The sequence below is a fragment of the Tachypleus tridentatus genome, chromosome 1, assembly GCF_004210375.1.
Source record: "Tachypleus tridentatus isolate NWPU-2018 chromosome 1, ASM421037v1, whole genome shotgun sequence".
Taxonomy (NCBI): Eukaryota; Metazoa; Arthropoda; class Merostomata; order Xiphosura; family Limulidae; genus Tachypleus; species Tachypleus tridentatus.
Window position 1 is genome coordinate 7286050 of NC_134825.1, and position 19269 is coordinate 7305318.

A 19269-nucleotide genomic window follows, 5' to 3' on the forward strand; every position below is an offset into this window, starting at 1 on the left:
AATTGTATAAAAATATACGAGTCTGGACGAGATCGTCGTTTACTCTCCGGTCACCCAAATGACGGTTATAATTGAGCCAATCAGGAAGAATTGTTTTATGTTCATTCTGGCTTACATTTTTAATGATTACCAATGATAGTTTTTCTTGATTATTTTAATTATTTATTGGTGTTTGCTGTATCCGAAAGTTGAGGTGTGAGTTTGCTTAGTTTAAAAAGGATATTAGGTATCGTAATTAATAAAACAGTACTTAAAAGGTTAAAAAATCAAAGTACTGTACTTAAAATAAGTAAATGAAAACTTTGTGTTTCAGATATACGAAAAGTGTGTAACGTTGTGCCACATTATTACGTAATTCGATAGCAATAAAAATTAAATACAATCTCTATTCCTTTATATATTTCTATGCAGTTTCACTTATGCTTTAAATTTAAAACGTTAAAACACTGATCTGTGCTTCTTGTAGCCTTTCAATAAAGTTCATTTATTTAACTTTAGCCACAACCCCATTAACTGTAATGATAGCCGCAGATCCTAAAAAGAAGTGCCGATAATATTCACAAGATTACTTGAAACTATGTGCGTCCTGTGCGAAAAGGTTTTTACTAATGATGCTATGAAATCTGCAAAGATTAAAGACCGCTTTCAAATAATTCTTCCTGATAAGAAAGATAAAGATCTTGATTTTTTTTAGAACGTTGAAAGTAAAATATAAAAATCAACCAAATATAATGTCAATTATGAAAGAACCTGTTCAGGCTGATAATGAAGGAGGGTTAAGGACATCATATAATATTTCTCTCTGGGTTTGTGCATTGTAAGTTTTCCATTCAACTTGATGAATCAAATTTTGGTACTTCGAACATTCTTATGGCTTATGTAAGGTATTTTTAGTCAAACTCAAAAACAAAGTATTGACGAGTTTTTGTTCGCAATGTATCTTAAAGGTGATGCAAAAGGGGTGACGATTTTTCAGTGCTTGGAGGAATATTTAAACAAACACAATATTCCACTCAGCAATATAATTGCGATTGCCATAGATGGCGCACCTTCAGTGGTTGCATGTTACAGAGGATTTGCTGCCTTTCTTAATGAAAAGGTTCCCGATGTGCGTACTATTTATTCACTGTATATTATACAGACATCACCTTATGGCAAAAATCTCAGTGACGAATTGCATGATATTCTAAAGGTGTGCATCAAATCGGTATATAAACTTAAAGCACATCCACTTAATTCGCGACTGTTTGCTAAGCTGTGTGAAAAAAATTATTAATTGGTGAACCAATTACTGTTGCATACTGAAGTGAGGTGGCTGTCAAGTTTTTTTTTTTTTTTTTTTTAATTTCGCACAAAGCTACTCGAGGGCTATCTGTGCTAACCGTCCCTAATTTAGTAGTGTAAGACTAAAGGGAAGGCAGCTAGTCATCACCACCCACCGCCAACTCTTGGGCTACTCTTTTACCAACGAATAGTGGGACTGACCGTCACTTAAACGCCCCCACGGCTAGGAGGGCGAGCATGTTTGGCGCGATGGAGATACGAACTCGCGACCCTCAGATTACGAGTCGCACGCCTTAAAACGCTTGGCCATGCCGGGCCGACTGTCAAGAGATGTTTGCTTGCAAAGGCTTGTTGAGTTGTATGACTCAACTGTAGAGTTTCTTACAGACGTGAATTCCTTTCTGTGATGAGTTGAAAAAGAATAAGAATCATCTTTTCTATTTTGGAGACTCACATTTAAAAGTTAATGATGCACAGACTCATCTGCAAGGTAAAGATGTGACAATTATTCAAACTCGAACAATACTCTTAGGCTTCCAACTCAAAATAGGCCTTTTTAAAATTTTCATTGTTACGATGAGATTTTCATTACTTTTCAAACGTACAGCAACTGGAAGATTAAGACCAAGGTATTTCTGATGTTGACTTGGGAATATACATAAAACCACCTTGAAAAATTGAGAGAAGACCTTAAAGTGCGCTTTGAGGACTTGGAGAAAATGCACTTACCTGACTGGATTGTTACGTCATTTTATTTGCAAATAGAAAAGATAATTATTGAATCTAATTTATAAGATGAATTAATTGAACTTTTCGTGGATCTCAAAGCTAAATCACTGTCCTAAGCAACTTTTGGATTAATGTAAATATTGTCAATAAGTATCCAAAACCTTTCGCAGCGGCGAACCTTTTTTTACTTGCATTCCCAAGTTCCTATGTGGTTGAAGTTGGTTTTTGCCATGTAAATTTAGTCCTAACAAAGCAGAGGAGCAAACTGAACATAGAAGATCGAGGTGAGTTAAGACTAAAACTCACCAATTTACGATCAAATATTAGTACTCTTCTAAACGATCAAGCACATTCCTCCCATTAAAGATATCAGACGGTCAATAAAAAGGTAAAATATTTATTATAATATATTATTAATTTTCATATATTTTTATAATCTTGATAATCTGATTGTTAGAATGTTTTATGTGCCACTCAATGTAAGTAAGTAAATTTATTATCTTTTCTCTAGAACTTTTCATTTCTAAAATCAAACATTTGTTACATAGTACAGTAAGGTTATACATACAGTGTAAACTTGTTTAACCTTATTTATTAATTAGTTTGATACATCACGACTCATGGTGTGTTGATGTATTAACCAAAGCTGTTAACGTATCTCGGTGGGGAATATTAGATTAACTTATGTGTGGTTGGCACAATAAAATTGTGTTCACTACCTGTGCTAGCAGTAGTTAAGAAATAAACCGATTGACCTAGAAGAACAACGATTAAAATGATAAAAATATAACAGATCATTTTTGTTTGATTACATGTATAAAGTTTTGTGTATTTTTAAGCGTTTGTAATTTAACATGTGCAAATTATTGGATAAGAAAATATATTCTAAAGTACAAATAACGTTCTCTATACAAGTGTCACTCTTTAAATCTATGATTACAAAATATCTCTACAAGTCAACTTGACACTTATCTTTTGATGAGCTCACTAAGATACAATTTATACATTTTACTAAAATCACAAACAGGAGCGACCATAATATTTGACCTATATAAGTCAAAATCACACGTTTTCATATCACAGTGACATAATTGCTTTCTTACTCAAATTAGTGTATTGTACTATTGATAAGTTGTTATCTTATGACCTTCATACAAACTTTATGTACTTATTGTTCAAGTAACTAGTCATTAGCGAGTGCAACTATGTGACACAATCTAACAGTAAGTTTATGTATTACAACAACTTTGATAAACGTTGTCTTTATGGGAATGTTAAATGAATCAGTTACAGTCTATATCTCTCATGTCAATACTGTAGTTAATTTGTTTAACAATATGTGAACACAAATAACTAATTTATTATGAAACAATAACGTTTTAACACATCGTCATGTTACTACATAAATAAACAAATAATTTACCTTATAGTCAAACATAAGTATTTTGTGATAGTGGGTATTATTTGTTTACACTGTATGTTTATTTAAACATGTAAGATTTTAGTTTATAAGATTGATGAACTGATTTTGACCTTAAGGATCAGAAAAACTGGTTTTGCGACTATTTTACATTTTAAAATACTTATTTTCACATAAATATTGAGATTTTCAAACAATGTTAGGGTAAGGTGTGATTTTTTTCATTTAGCTTATACTTTATACAAAAATCGCCAAATATATTAATCTTTTTTGTCAGTTACAAATCAGTGTTCTGTGATTTTCTTGTATAAAATTCATGTTCCATTATTGCCTAATGTATTTCAAGCAGTATGATTGATATATATATATGCAAGTAAAATTACACATTGAACAAATTTCACATATAGTGAAACATTTATTAACAACCAGATATACTAATACACTATTTAGGAAAATTACAAAGACCTTAGTTTATAAAATATTGGACTGTTTGTTCAAATTAGTTTTTACAGTTTTTCTACAGTTCTACGTTATGTCCTTATTTCTATTTGTTCATTTCAGTCCAGTGTATAAGATGTTTAATGTCCTTTATAAACAAAAAGGCTAGTGTACAGTTCATGAACTTTGTTAAGTTCATTGCACTTTAGAACAACAATACTTACGTTCACCACTCAGCAAAATAAAACTGTGTCAACATACAGTGACCAGTCAAAACTTGAGTCAGAGTCAATATATAAATATTATTATATTATTATACTAATCTTACGTTGATAATTCACTAACAAAAAAGTAACTTAGTTCTATTCTGTTCAGACTAAAGATCTTGATAAGGATGGGAGTATCCAACTGATGAAGTGGTAAGCTGGATACTACCAGCATCCGGGGTTCTATTCCCAGCAGTGGACACAATGCAGGTAGCCAGTATGAATGTGCTTAAAAACAATCACCAAGATACTAATGAATCAATAGCAATCAGTCGTAATATTTTTTATGACGTTACGTATTTCATTGCAGGCAGTTATACTAAATTAATTAATCAGGAGTTAATAACAAATTTAACTTCGGGTAGCCATACCCGCAGCACCCATTTATGTCGTAGGTTTAACACAAGAGGCACAAACCTGCGTCATTTTTGTCATTAAGTGAAAATATCACATGCTGTGGCAAATAGCATAAAGTTTGTTTAGCTTTGTTGCACACGTTCTGCCCGTATAATTTCTGCTGAACTCTGTTGATAAATGAGTCTCAAATGAAAACGATCTTGGAGCCTCTCTGGTAATATTCTACCTGATGACATTGAGGTTTGATAGTAGCCCTGCAGCATAGTTTCCATTGCTAAAGGCTACATTATGCCATTTCCAAAGCACACTACTCCTCTCTGTTAACTTTTCATAATACTACAGTGCACAAGGACAACGATTTACTAAAGCCCCTTTCAACAATGTGACTGCACAAAATTCTGCAGGTGGCATATTTTTGTCTGTAACACTATTAATATCCATTTCATTCTCCACCTTCTTGAGGTACGTCTTGGTTGAACGGATATATTATGAAGCAACTTACATACACATGGCTTTTGTAGCTTTTCCAAACGGAGATTCATTATTATTAAATGGTATATTCTGTTGCTTGTGGCCCGTGAACAGCTTTTGATACTGACTTAGTTGCAAGACGCTGCACCCTTCTCACTGTCGGAAGGAACTGTTACACACCATTCTCCCTGTCGGAAGGAAGTGTTACACACAATTCTTAAATTATTTTTTCTTGTCAAAAGTGCACACAGGTTGATTCAATTACTTTAGAATCCAACTGACAAGATGAATTATTTTTCTCTGTTCTGTTTATTGCTATAAAATCTGCAATAAATTCACTTAAGTTACCTCAAGGGTTAACAGTCGAACTTTAAATAACTGTCTCCTTTGGTCAAACAGACAGGTTCAGTTACTTTAGAACACATGCCCCCCGCTAGTACAGCGGTAAGTCTTAGGAGTTACAACGCTAAAATTAGAGATTCGATTCCCCTCAATGGGCTCAGCAGATAGCCCGATGTGGCTTTGCTACACGAAAACACACACACACACACACACACACACTTTAGAACACCCTTTGCCAAGACAAGACATTCTCCCTATCTGTACTAAACTTTGAAACCCATTTAAACCCATCACCAGTTTGGGCTAATCACTTGCATGGCAGTTAACTTTACGTTACATTTTACCAAGTAACTTTTTCTGACCATACTTTACTTTCACTTCACGTGCATGTATTACAGAGGCCTGGAATTTTCTACAATCTGGGTTGGTTGGTTGGTTAATATTTGTTGGCACAAAACAACTGGGTATCTGTGCCAAACAGCCGGTATAAAGTCAGTAAAATATGTGAAAATGAATCATGCTAAAACAGAACATAGTTCAATTTTCAGATTAAAATCTTAAATAGAGTTAAAAAGACCAATGACCCTTAAAAATTTAAAAACACAACTGAGGTGGACATTATCACCCTCACCAATGACACTGACTAATGTCAAGGGTAAGCCTACTGTAAAAATATGTTCAAAATGGTACCATCGCTCTCGATCGTAACGACGGCATGACAGTAAGATGTGGGCTGTTGTAACTTGAGTACCACACATTGATGCATCAGTACCAGACAAAAGAAAGTGGCGAGTTAAACTGTGATCAAAACATAGCCTAGCCAGAACAATTCCCTCCTTCCAATCCTCATGGAAGCAAGACGGCCAAAGAGCAACAGAAGGTTTGATTTGGAAAAGCTTATTATTATGCTGCTCATTCCAAGTTGATTGTCAACTGGCGAGGAGCCGAGCCTTGAATACAGGACCGTGGTCCATGTATGGGACAGGCACGGCAGTGATAGTACCAGAGCAGACTAAATCGCCCCCCGCTAGTACAGCGGTATGTCTCCAGATTTACAACGCTAAAATCAGGGGTTCGATTCCCCTCGGTGGGCTGAGCAGATAGCCCGACGTGGCTTTGCTATAAGAAAAAAACACACGCAGACTAACTTAGTTGCGATGTCAGTGAGCTCGTTCCCGCAAATACCAACGTGGCCTGGTATCTTGAAAAAATGGACAGAAGTAGATGATAGAGAGAAATGGGACAGTCGGTTTTGAATATTAAAGAGAACTGATGTGAAGCGATTCCAGGGCTAACTGAGAGCTAAGGGAATCGGTATAAATAGTACAGTTCGTGTACTGCATTATTCTATGTGATTCAGGGCAAGAGAAATGGCTTACAATTCGGCAATGAACACAGGAAATGTAGAGAGGATTCTGTGTGCAACAACCGAATTACAGCAAACCATGGCAGAGCCCACAGAGTCACCTAATTTTAAATCATTTGTATAAATGGGAATGGAAGGATGGTTTGAAAAATGTTCAGCAAATAGAAGGCGATACTTCCAATCAGGAGTATTTGCCTTCTTCAAATGACTCAAAGAAAGGTTACATTTGGAAATAGTAATTAGCCACGGTGGTATGGGTTGATCTGTGGATACTGCTATGTCATCCAAAGATAGACCCAATTCATCCAACTTCACCTGGATATGAAGACTAAAAGGAACAATGGCAGACTGTTTATTATAAAAAAGTGTGACCCACTGAGGAAGGAAAACACAACCCCACGTGGGATGCTGTGGTAAAGATCAAAGTTTTGAAGCATATATTAAAGACAGTTACAAATGACGAAGGTATAGAGGGGGTTCATGGGACTCTGTGTACAAACTCTGGACTGGAGAAGTGTGGAAGGTCCCTGTAGAGAGCCGAAGTCCCTGATGATGAACAGGGTCCAACAATTTCGAGGTCAAGGTCCTGGTAGAGCCATAGACCAGAGACCCACAGTCCAGTTTTGATTAAAGGCACAATAGATTTTTAGCATGGAACATCGATCTGCTCCCCAAGAGGTGGAAAAGAGGATATGGAGGATGTTCAGTATCCTTGTACACTTGACACATAGCTGCTTTATGTGTGTAATAAAGGTCAGATTGCAGTCAAAGATCATCCCCAAGAAGAGCAAGTTTAAGTTTCACTAGTGTAAGGGGACAATTACAGTCATAGAGACGATCAGCCCAAAAGGAGAGAGGCGATTGTTTTAATGGCTAAGAAGATGGGGGATGAAGCAGAAGTGCTAGATGCACGAGAAAAGCTTTTGCCAAGAGTACTGGTGATGCTCTGGGCATCAGCAACTTCCTAGCCATCAGAGAATAAGATCGAAAGGAGGCAGAAGTATATTGGTTACTAACCTTGTCCCACATGACTTTAAAATTTGTGGTTGAAGAGATGCTAGAGGTGTATTTAATCCAATATTTCTTCTGGCTTTGACGACTGCCTGCCAAGCATGTGCACAGGCCCGCTGAAATGCAATGCAGTTTAAAAACGTGGGATACCTACCAAAGGTATCCCAAGCCTGTTTTTTTTTATTTTTCTTGTCATGTGACAGGTAGAATTTCATCAAGAACGAGGATACTGTTTGAAACGTGTCGAGGTTTTAGGAATACAGTAAGTAGCTGTCTGGACAATACAGTTACTGCTGCCACACAGTCATCTATCGATGACAGGATCAAGTTCTGATTGAGCAGTAAAAGAAGGCCAGTTGGCCTGGGCCAGCTTCCATCGAGATACATGCATCAGATGGCATTGACCATGGCCAGTGTCTCTCAAAATGATAGGAAAATGATCATTGCACCATGGATTACTATTGACCCCCAAAAAGTAAGTGGAAAGTGAAGAGGAGCAGATGGAAAGATTTACAGCAGTAAAAGACTGACTAGGTGCATGAAAATAAGTATAAGAACCAGTATTGAAGAGAGATATAGGTTGTGGTCCAAGAGCATATACTCCATAGCACGACTCCTCCCATCAATAATAGCACCACCTAGAGGGGATTATGTCCATTAAAATCCCTTAATAGTAAAAAGGGGATGCTAACTACTCAATGATGGTATTAAGGTCTGACTGATTATAAATCTCTTCATGAGTCAGGTAGAGAGAACAAATAGTGATGGTATGACCCACGGAAACACGAAAGGCTAAAGCCTCCAAGAGTGTATCAAGTGACAAAGATAGGGTGGGCATATGCTGATCAATCAGCAATGCTACCCCACCATGCACGTATCCATCACACAACCTGTCGTTTCTGCATAAGGAAAATTGCTGGAGGATATCAGCAGGTTTCAGAAACGTTTTCCCTAAGAAGAGAGACGGGATGGTAAAAAGTAATCAAATTCTTAATGTCATTCATATTTGATCAAAAATCTTGACAGTTCCTTTGGAACAGAGTGGGCATTTTTACTCATGTGGCGGGGATAACTTCTGTTTTCGACAATGTTTTTTCTTTATTGAACGAAGACCTATCAACCTCTATGGTTCCTGCCCTGGGTCGACTAGACAAAGATTCCAGTGGCTGAGGGCGTGAACGAATGGTCAATTTACTTCTTGGGGCTGCAGAAGAGGATGAACCTGAGGAAATAACTAACCTGAAGGAAGTGAAACTAGGCAGTCACTGGAAGGAGTGGTACAGATAGAGATGGAAGTAGACGTAGATGTGTCAACTTTTTTAATTTGGAGGACACAAGATTCTTAACATATTTTCCAAACGACTCTGTTGGAGGCACGGAAAGATGTCTGCATTCCCACTATGACAGTGGAATGAAGTGCAGCAGCATATGTCAAAAACGGAGTTGGGGACAATAATTTCCAAGCCTCTGGGTAGGTAATATTACTAAATCTTCAAGCATTACATCTCTTTTTCTTCAACCCATTTAGGGCAAGAAATAGAGTAAGAGGGGTGTGGGCCACTACAGTTAACACAGCATGGTTCCAGATTGCACTTGTAAGCATTGTGGTCTTTACCATCACAGTGAGCACATATCAAAGAACCATGACATGATGTTTTTGAGTGACCAAAGCACTGACGCTCTAAACATCTGAGAGGGTTAGGAATCTAAGACCGTACCTTGTAGTTCAGATAACCTGCTTTGACTGTGGCAGGAGGACGTAGTGATGTAAATGTTAGTATCAGAACATTGGTAGGGTCTATAATTCCATCTTTACAAGTGAAGATTCGGCACACCGCATTAATGCCTTGGCTGGAGTAACCAGCAAGGATCTTCGACTCAGGAACGTTGTTTAAATTATATCCTCTAGAAAAATTCAAAGTTGCATGGGGAGTAACCTCAATGGGTATATCCCCAACAGCCTTTAATTTCAAGAGGAGTTTGGAATGTTGTGATGAATATGGTTCTACTAAAATGTCTCGACTTTTGGGAGCCAGGAAATCCCTCTAATCCCTTTTGAATAAAAATGGAGACATTTGCCCCTTAGGGTTTCTCAGATAAGAAATGGATAATCAGATATCGAGGTGCAGAATCTGGCTGCAATATTGACTATGCAATAGATTCGTCCATACATGGTCGTTTTCCAATGATGTTTCTTTTCAATTTAATTTTTTGTCAGAAAGAAAAGTATCCATAATAAAGAAGCCATATTTCAGTGTCCACTGACTCTATCCACCATGGAGCCCTAAGAGGGGATGCACTACAGTACTAAACAAGGACACTGCAGCAATGCCAAGGTTTTGTGAGCACTAATACTTAAACACCAGCATAAGATACAATGTCCATAACACTCGTTGAGAACATTCAACACTGGTTTTTAGTTGGTCCTAACCCGTCTACAGAGATTCAAGACCAAAGTGGTGTGTTAGGGTTGGACCCTCAACCACCAGGAACCTCTCCTCCCCTTGACTGGTCACCATGCACGGCAAACACGTGGTTGATTGTTTAGATCTCAGAGGAGGTAAAATGAAAGAACAGAATCTTCTCTGGGGGGCCCTCTCACCACGTACAGGAATTTAAAGCGAGGGGTATAACTTAGGAAAAGCTATGATGCAACAATACTCACTTGGTAAGACAAATACCGAAGGTTTGAGTAACGTGTCGCCAACAATGTAACTAACACCTAATACACGAATAATAACGATATTTGTCACAAAAAACGTTTTTAAAACAACCTTCAACACTCCTGTCATTGAAACTAAACAAAAATTAGATATTAAGTCACAAAATGAACTAAATAATAATGCTTAAGCTAAATTGCCTTATAACCAACATTCACAAACATTATGGACACTCCTGTGATTTACAACACAGCTACACGTTTTATATAAAACTTTACATATATACCTAGATAAACTGCTTAGTTCACAAACGTTACAGACATACCACTGATGGCAAAGACAACTAACTATACATTACATGTATTCCCACAGTGAAACTTATTTCAGAAAGGCTACAGATAACTGCGTTCCAGCAAACAACAACTTTGCATCAACTGTACACATTTCCACATAAATGATTATACAGACATTCCAACAGAGAAGCATATACACTGAGTTCTTCTGTTATTCAAAAAGTTTAATAATGATACATTTTAAATTAAATAAGGTAGAGGTTAGGGCTTACATTTTATAGTAACAAAACAAACGTGTAATAAGTTACTACTTTTTTACTGATACTTACATTATAAAATCAAAGAAGCCTCTAGGTAATGTTAAGGAAGATTGCTGATAAATAAATACCAGATCTTTTACTATACACATTTTGATATTTCAAAGAATACGGTTTATTTTTACATTAACCATTATGACACTATAATATTGATACATTTTTAATACGCTATTTGTTTCACAGTTTACAATAATTATCCTAATTCATTAAAGAAATGAAATATATTATTATTCACTCCAGTTAGATTATCAATACTAGAAATATATCAACCAATTTATCAAAATCCCCTAATTAAGTTTTTTTCCATATTTTTAATTTTCCCAAGTAAGCCTAACATCATTTGTTTTTCTTTTATGCAATATTACGTATTAAAAACTCCAAATAAATACTGGCATAAAATAAACATGTCAAATTAACCATATATGAACCATTACACAGTGAGTTCTGATACTTGGTATTGTACAACCAGGAAATGTCACTATAAATTGGTGATGCTTTATTTTAAAATTAAAAATTGATTATTACGGACAAGTTTGCAAAAATGTGAACATTAGGTATTTGATGTTTCAGTTACTGAGAATCAATTTTAATAAAAAAACTATCTTCAAAATGACAATTTTGAGAAAAAACAAATTTACAGGTGTTGAAAGGCCTGTGCAAGTCTAAACTTCAAGGGTCCAAAAACACAGTGCAACTACTCGAGCTTCACGTGTCCAAACAAGCCTGTGCAGGTATTCTGAATTCTAGGTATCTGAAAACCATATACAAACACTAAACACCAAGTGATTTTTTTCAGTTAATTCTACAACGTTTTAACATTCTGTATAACAAAACCACCACAGTCAATGTAATGACATATCCTGAATGAGAAAAGTAATGCCTGATTTTCCTATATACAAAATCACTGGCTTAGTAAAGCTGTTTTGCAAGTATGAATACAGCCAACAAGAAATGATTGTGAGAAATGACTTTATTTTCAACCAATAAAATATGTACACAAAGTGTGAAGAAATGTTATACTATTACACCAATTGTCTTGTAATAATAAAAGGAAATATTCCACAAAACACTTGTTTTTATTCATATTTGTAACTCAAAGGTTTCTGACTATATTTCAGAAATACAATAACAATTAAAGATTAAAATATTATTTCTTCCTCCTAGTTTTATCAGGAAAGGAGCTTCCTATACATAAGTTACAGCAGTCAATCAGTTATATCACATGAAATTATTCATAACAGCAAAATACTGAAAAAGATAATGCTGATAAAATTATGGAAGAAAATCACGAGTTCCAGATTAAACAAATCCAACAAAAATACAAACTGTACTGTATTACAAATCAAACAAGTTAATGTTAATTTGTTAAACTATTAAAAGTCTGAAGAATGTCACTTACAGTGAACAAGTTTTTGGAACAAAGAAAGTACATTTATTTAACTCTTTAATCAGAAACACACACATTACGGTCTTGGTTCCAGTTACAGGAATACAAGCATTTACTGTTTATTAACAGTGTTGCATCATCTGTTGCTATTGTCACCAACATCATGTGAAACAAATTAAAAATAAACTGATGCTAAATACATTTCCAACTATCTCAGTATATGTGCAACACCAATATTAAATAAAAGTGTAATAAAATGAAGTCTCTGTTAATGTTAAAGACAAAATTATGTACTCAGCTTAATAATAATTTTAAGTTTATAATACAAAAAGCTTAATTTTTGTAAACTTTAGCGGTTTTTTGCATTCCCAATGATACGGAGAATGTGAAGAAAGAGGTTGATAATATCCAAGTACAAATCAATAGTTGCAAGTATATAATCTTCTGGGGACAGACGGTGCATGATCATGTGACTGTCATATATGATGAAGAAAGAAAACAGCACAGCTCCACCAATAGACATTAGAAGCTCTAATTCAGTGCTCCCAAAGAAAATCTGTATAAATGAAACTTAATACTAGTTTAAATAAATAAATTACCACTATTCTGTAATTATTCATCTACAATAATTAAGAGCTACAGGTAAACCACAAAAAGTTTCTAAGATTACTTTGTTTTATGTCATCAGTTGGATATTACCACTGTCAGTTGTCTTTGTAGTCCTTACATGTTGATGTATGTAAGATTGTCCTTTTATTAATACATAAGTAACTATACAAAATTACTCAAAAATATTTAAATGCCCATTTACATGGTTTTTATCAATTTTTAAGTAATTCTGAGCAGTCAACTGTGCTGGCTCCAAAAATCTTCTTGTATTCTTCTTAGAAAGTCTGAATTCCCATTCGGTATAATTTCTTATTTTGATTTAAACTTGTGGCTCCAATTTCAATACAAATTCTGATTCTTGTTTAAACATGCTCTTTGTACAGAAGTACTTAATACTAACTTCCACTACATTAGTTCAGTCAAACCTGGAATCCCCAAAAGATTGGCTTTTGAAAATATGGAGCAAAAACAGCCTATAAAACTAAGTTGTTTTGGACAAAAATTCCTGGAAGGAGTTTAAAAAAACAGGAAGTAATAAAAAACACAAGTTACTATATAGATTCTCAGCATAAAACCTTTTGTACTATTTCATAAGGAATGCCAACAATCCTCTTCGATGATAAACTAACTGATAAGATGTATCTTACCATTTTCAGGCATGCCAATGACATTTATGAAAAAAAGAGGAAAAGGTATATAGCCTGGTGACAGAGGTGCCACAACGCGGCAAAGCCGCGCCTGACTAGGGGGATCTGGGGGCATGGCCCCCTGGGAAATTAAAAAAAAATGGATGCTATTTGGTGTGATTTGGTGCAATCTGGGACATAATTTCTTTATGTTTCTTGACATTGCAATGTTGGAAAAGTACACAATATATATCATATAAAATAACAAAAGGAAATTAAAAGACTAACTCAAACTAATAAAAACTATAACTTTCATTTACAGATTTTAGCAGATTGATTTATTCTTTTAATTTGCATTCATTTTTTAGAAGATATATCAAAATATCTAAAATTAACAAATAAAATAAAAAGTAAATAAATGAAATTTAAGATTGTTTATTTGCTATTTATTCAGTTTAATTTTTTTCTAAATCAAAATATATTAGTAATATGAGTTAATAAAGCCAAAATAAATCAGTAAATATTTCAAATACAAATCATTTCATTATTATCCTTTTTTGTCATCAATAACATCATCATCATCAACTACTGGTATGCTGCCAATTAAATGTTTTACAGTCATTGCCAATAACTACTTCTCTGCTGCATATATTCCATACAATTTTCAAATCACATAAAATTACTCTTGACTAATCATGACTACCTACAGTTCAAATTGTTCATCTATGCAATCTTGTCATTATACTACTGGTACCTTAATGTCAGTGAATTTTCCATTCTTTCACAAATTGACAATACAAACTAAAACAGCATATGAAGGAAAGCTATGACATTGCTTAAAAATTCAACTACTGATATCAGTGATATACCTCAGAAATTAAATTTTGTACAGTCACTGACATCAACAACTACTGCTCTGCTGCATGTATTCCATTAAAATTTCAAATTACTTAAAATTACTCTACATGACTACCTACAGTAAAACTTGTTCATCTATACAATCTTGTCAGTAAATTACTGGTACCTCAATATCAGTATATTTTTCATTCTTTCACAATACAAACTGAAACAGCAAATCAAGGAAAGCTTTGACATTGCTTCAAAATAAAATTAATGATATGCTTTAAAATAAACCACTGGCACTGTATGCTGCAGATAATAATAAAATGTTTTTCAGTCACTGATATCAACTTCTCCTCTGCTGCATAAATTACAGTCAAATTTCAAATCACTTAATTTCCTTTAATCAATCTTGGCTACTTTCCTCTTTTTCGAGACAAGGCTTTCCAGTGCTCTCTTCCGAGCTTTCTTTCTCTCCTTCTCTGAATGGGCAGCTCTCTGTGCCTCTGCGGCTTTCTGGACTTTTTCTTTAGCCAAGGTGGCTGGGCCAGATTTCACAGAACCATAGGCCTCAAGCCTTTCTGCCCTTTTCTTCTGATTCTCCCTCAGCTTTGAGGTATACTTTGAAGCTGCTGATCTAATGTCCTTACACATTCTCTTGTCTACAGGATCAAAATGAACATCTTTCCTTTTAAACATTTCAATCGCTGTTGTTTCTTTGGAGCGTAGAGAATATTTTATTGTCTGGTATGCACACGATACCAGACCACGAGACGAAACGAGACTGCCTCCAAGATGGCGGTCAGATTTTTTTTTTTCTGCAATAAACATTGAAAAATACGATTTCTCCTCAAAACCACCTACCCGGCCCCCAAATCATTCATATTTTCTCCTCAAATTTACACGAATCTCGTGGGTGATCGTTGGCAGTTTGAAAACCGCGGAAATTCGCATTTCAGCGGAAAAATGGCACGCATGCATTTTAAAATACAGTTATTAAAAGAAACAGTGTCAGCCATCCTACAAGTTGTTAGACTAACCAGTGTCAACTGTACTTTTACTTGATAAACTAAACAGTATCATCCATCCTTCTGGTTGATAAACTAACCAGTATCAGCTATTCTTCTGGTACTTAAATTAACCAGTATCAGCTGTCCTTTTAACTGATAAACTAACTACTATCAGCTATTCTTACGGTAGTTAAACTGGCCAATATCAGCTATCCTTCTAGTTGATATACTAACCAGTATCAACTGACCTTCAAGAGGTTAAACTAAACAGCATCAGTTGTCCTTCTACATGAGAAAGTAATCAGTATCAACTGCCCTCCTAATTGATAAACTAACTAGTATCAACTGTCCTTCTAGTTGATATACTACTCAGTATGAGTTATCCTTCTAACTGATAAACTAACAAACATCTGCTATCTTTCTAGATTACTATTTCATTATGGGTTGGGTGGAATTTATTATATTGGCCTTTGACCCATTGCTGGCTAACATCACAGAAGTTACGACACAGTGCAAGTGCACTCGTGTTACCAAATCCAAGAATATAAAAAACAATCTTTACAAAGCGACCTGTCACAGCTATATATGTAAAATAATTACATTTCAGTTATAATATATATCCTGTAAATACGAAAATTAACCAGTTGAAAGCATCTACATAAACAGATTATTTGTACTGGATACATTACTAAGTTTCAATTACCGTATTTTCCAGTTAATAAGCCGAGGCCAATTTTCAGCTCTGAAAATGAGGGTTTTTGCTTGTTACCGCCCAATAAGCCGAAGCCATTTTTAAGAAGTGACAAGTTTCTTCAAAATGATTTCTTAGTCTCGTTTCAGCGTCAGCATGCATGTTGTGTGTGATCATTGGCATTCTGTAGTAAAGCAGAACGTGTCGTATTGAGACAGAGATGGAATCAATATGTCATTCGTTATTGGCTCCGCTCACTGTAATTAGGTAACCAATGAAATTCCAGAAACAACGTTTCACTGTAGTCTTAACGTGCTTTGCTGATGGGACAAAATTACCGCCTATGGTAATTTTCAAAAGAAAAATATTTCCTAAGAAGAAGAAATTTCTGAAAGGAGTGATCGGCCAATAAGCCCCCCCAAAAATCAGGTCCAAAATTTAGGGCCAGAAATTCGGCTTATTAGGCGGAAAATACAGTACTCATCAAGTAAGAAAAACAACCAACATAAGCAATCCTTCTGAGTAACTGAATCAGTTTAAAGTACCCTTTAGCAAGAAAAGCAACTGACAAAAACAATTTTTCTAAGAAGTAATTCAACCAGTTTCAACTGTCACTTAATTAACCCTTTAGTGATAGGTCACAGGTCAAAGGCTATGTCATCTTGTTTGTTGACTTGCATTCAAAATTTTATTGAACTATTTTATGAATTTATGTCAGTAAGTTTGGAATCAAATTGTAGATTATAATTTAAATTTTAATATTATATAAGAGTTGATTTCTTCATTTAAAAGTAAATATTAAAAGAAACTATCTAAATATAGATTTTAGTGAGTCACATGGTAAGTTGAACGTGGTACTGTTTAAAATTAGATGTTTGTGATGTCAAAATATTAAGTCTATACTTTTGTAAAAATTGGGAACCCACATTACTAATATCAAGCTAGAATACAAAACAAGAACCTCATGTCTTATTATTTCACTGAGACATGGCTTATGTACTGAATCAAACAAAGTGGTCCTACTAAAACTTTCCATTTTTTTGAAATGGTCCCTTACATAATATCATTACAGTATATGACATGTTTAGAATGTCCCCTAGTGATTTTCTCAGCTGTCTTAATCTGTGAAAAATGCTACCATGTTCTTTCAAACAAAGATTTCAAGTAGTGTCTTTAGTCTACTTGAATATTCATATTTTTTAAAATCTAAATACATCTTAGTTACTAAGCTTAATGAATTATAATGAAATTCTATTGTATCAGTGTAGTTATTTATGATTTTTTTTTTGTTATTCAATTGTGTATGTAAAATATTAAAAATTATTTCTTTGATATTCTCCACATTTTAAAAGGCTTAGCAACCAGCAGCAACCAAATTCAAAGATCATAGTGAGAAGAGATAATTGTTTGCTTTACTTCTAAATTTATTGTTCTATATTTTAAGAAAAAATAAGCTATCAAACTTAAGTATAATAATTTAAATGTGACTGTATATTACAAACTACTAGTCCAATAAAACACAGCCAAAACAGGAAAGACTAAAGGTCAGTTTCATATTACTACATACATAAGGAGTGCACATGCACTGCATCAATGTAAGCTATATAATGTTAGGTAGGCATGACTGGAAGGTCAATATAATAAAAAAATAATAAATATACATGTTCATATATAGCATTATGAGGCTTAAGGTACTTAGACTAAATGTGCCTATTTTTGTGTTATGGTATGCAGCCATTCTAGCATGAAAAAAGCATAATTTATTTACTAATATTTTTATGATAGTTACAGGGTTGGTCAAATGACAGACTCCACATAAAGTATATAAAATAACATAAAATATAAAGTTTGACAAAAAACAAATGTTTGAAATGTATTTAGGAAGTTTCAGAAATTATTCAAATAATATTTGAGATTTTTGGTATGACTAATAGTTTTCTTTATCATAATATAAAATCACTTTGCACTCAGACTAGCAACAAAACACCACCTATTTTTACAGACAAATCCTGAGTAAAAATATTTCATTATAAAATCTGATTTTTTGTGTACAAAAATTTGTTAATCTTTACTAAAATTGTACCAAATTTTGTGAAGATACAAAAACTTTATTAAAAGTTATATTGCAAATGTGTAAATGAACTTACGTATTTTATACTGAGCCCATTGTGAAAGGGTTAAGGAATCTAACAAGTATGAGCTATCGAAGTAGTAACTCAGCTAGTTTTAATTGCTTCCTAAGTAGGGAAATCAATAAGTATAATTTATACTTCTGGGTAATAATTCCATAGGTTTTATTTGTCTTTTTTAAGGAAACCAACTAACTTAAACAATCCTAAGAACTAATCTACCAAATTTCAAATAATTTACACAAGGAAAACAACAGGTTTAAAATAGCCATATCAGTATTAATCTAACTACTTTAAAATGTCATTAACAGAAGAAATAATTATAATCTGTTCTCCTAAAGAGTAACCTAAGCAGTTTCAACTAACATTCAGAAGCAAGAACTAACAAGTATACACAATCTTCACAAACACAAATGTTGTCAGTTTGAACTATCTTTTAAAAAATTATTAAGTATAAGCTATATTCCTGTATGGCAATATGGTCTTTCTTTGAGAGATTCCTTAGGTAGAGTATTTGTGATGAAACTATATTGAATAGATGACAACTACTTGTTGTAAAAACAAAGGTGAGTTATATGACCTGAAGATGAAAGGTGGAACACCTTTGAAATATTCTCTACACTTGTGTTTCTACAACATTCAGTTTGGTTTCATAAGTACCATGGTCTGTTTCAACCACCATTTATATAAGCACTAATCAGTATTTACATAAGCAACATAAACAGTATTCCTTAGTGATATAATCATTTCCATCAGTCCCTAGTGGAAGGTAATTAAGCAGTAATCAAGTAGTTTCAACTACTATTTGATTAAAGTAACTAATAAGTAATAACTGTCTTCTAAAACAGTAAACTAACCAGTTTCATCTATCTTAACTTAGGAATGTGAAGTTATCTCCAAAGTTTATTACGTTGAATCACACACACCCTCAAACAATAAAGAAAGACTGAATTTAAATTTTTTTTTTTGGAAATAGTGAAGCCATTTACCTAGATACTTAAAAAAGAAACACAGAATCCATAC

At 34.2% G+C, this 19269-nt stretch overlaps 2 protein-coding genes across 3 annotated transcripts in view; both read right to left on the reverse strand.

The window, feature by feature from the left end:
* Nucleotides 1-11906: 11906 nt before the first annotated feature.
* Nucleotides 11907-19269, reverse strand: part of LOC143236955 (protein lifeguard 4-like) — a 31589-nt gene continuing 24226 nt past the window's right edge. For both annotated transcript variants that reach the window (XM_076475728.1, XM_076475812.1), the window contains exon 8: nt 11907-12897. In XM_076475728.1, the coding sequence (XP_076331843.1) occupies nt 12691-12897 (207 nt within the window). In that variant the 3' untranslated portion in view covers nt 11907-12690. The remainder of the gene's footprint in view (nt 12898-19269) is intronic.
* On the reverse strand, nt 12904-19262 carry LOC143237054 (uncharacterized). Its single transcript, XM_076475926.1, has 2 exons — nt 15675-19262; nt 12904-15572 (listed from the first exon to the last, which is right to left on the reverse strand). Exon 2 carries the CDS (start codon nt 15245-15247, stop codon nt 14819-14821), a length of 429 nt encoding a protein of 142 aa, XP_076332041.1. The 5' UTR covers nt 15248-15572; nt 15675-19262; the 3' UTR covers nt 12904-14818.

Excerpts from the sequence above, each read along its gene's own strand:
- LOC143237054 (XM_076475926.1), bottom strand. The coding sequence starts at position 15,247 with ATGTTTATTGCAGAAAAAAAAAAATCTGACCGCCATCTTGGAGGCAGT.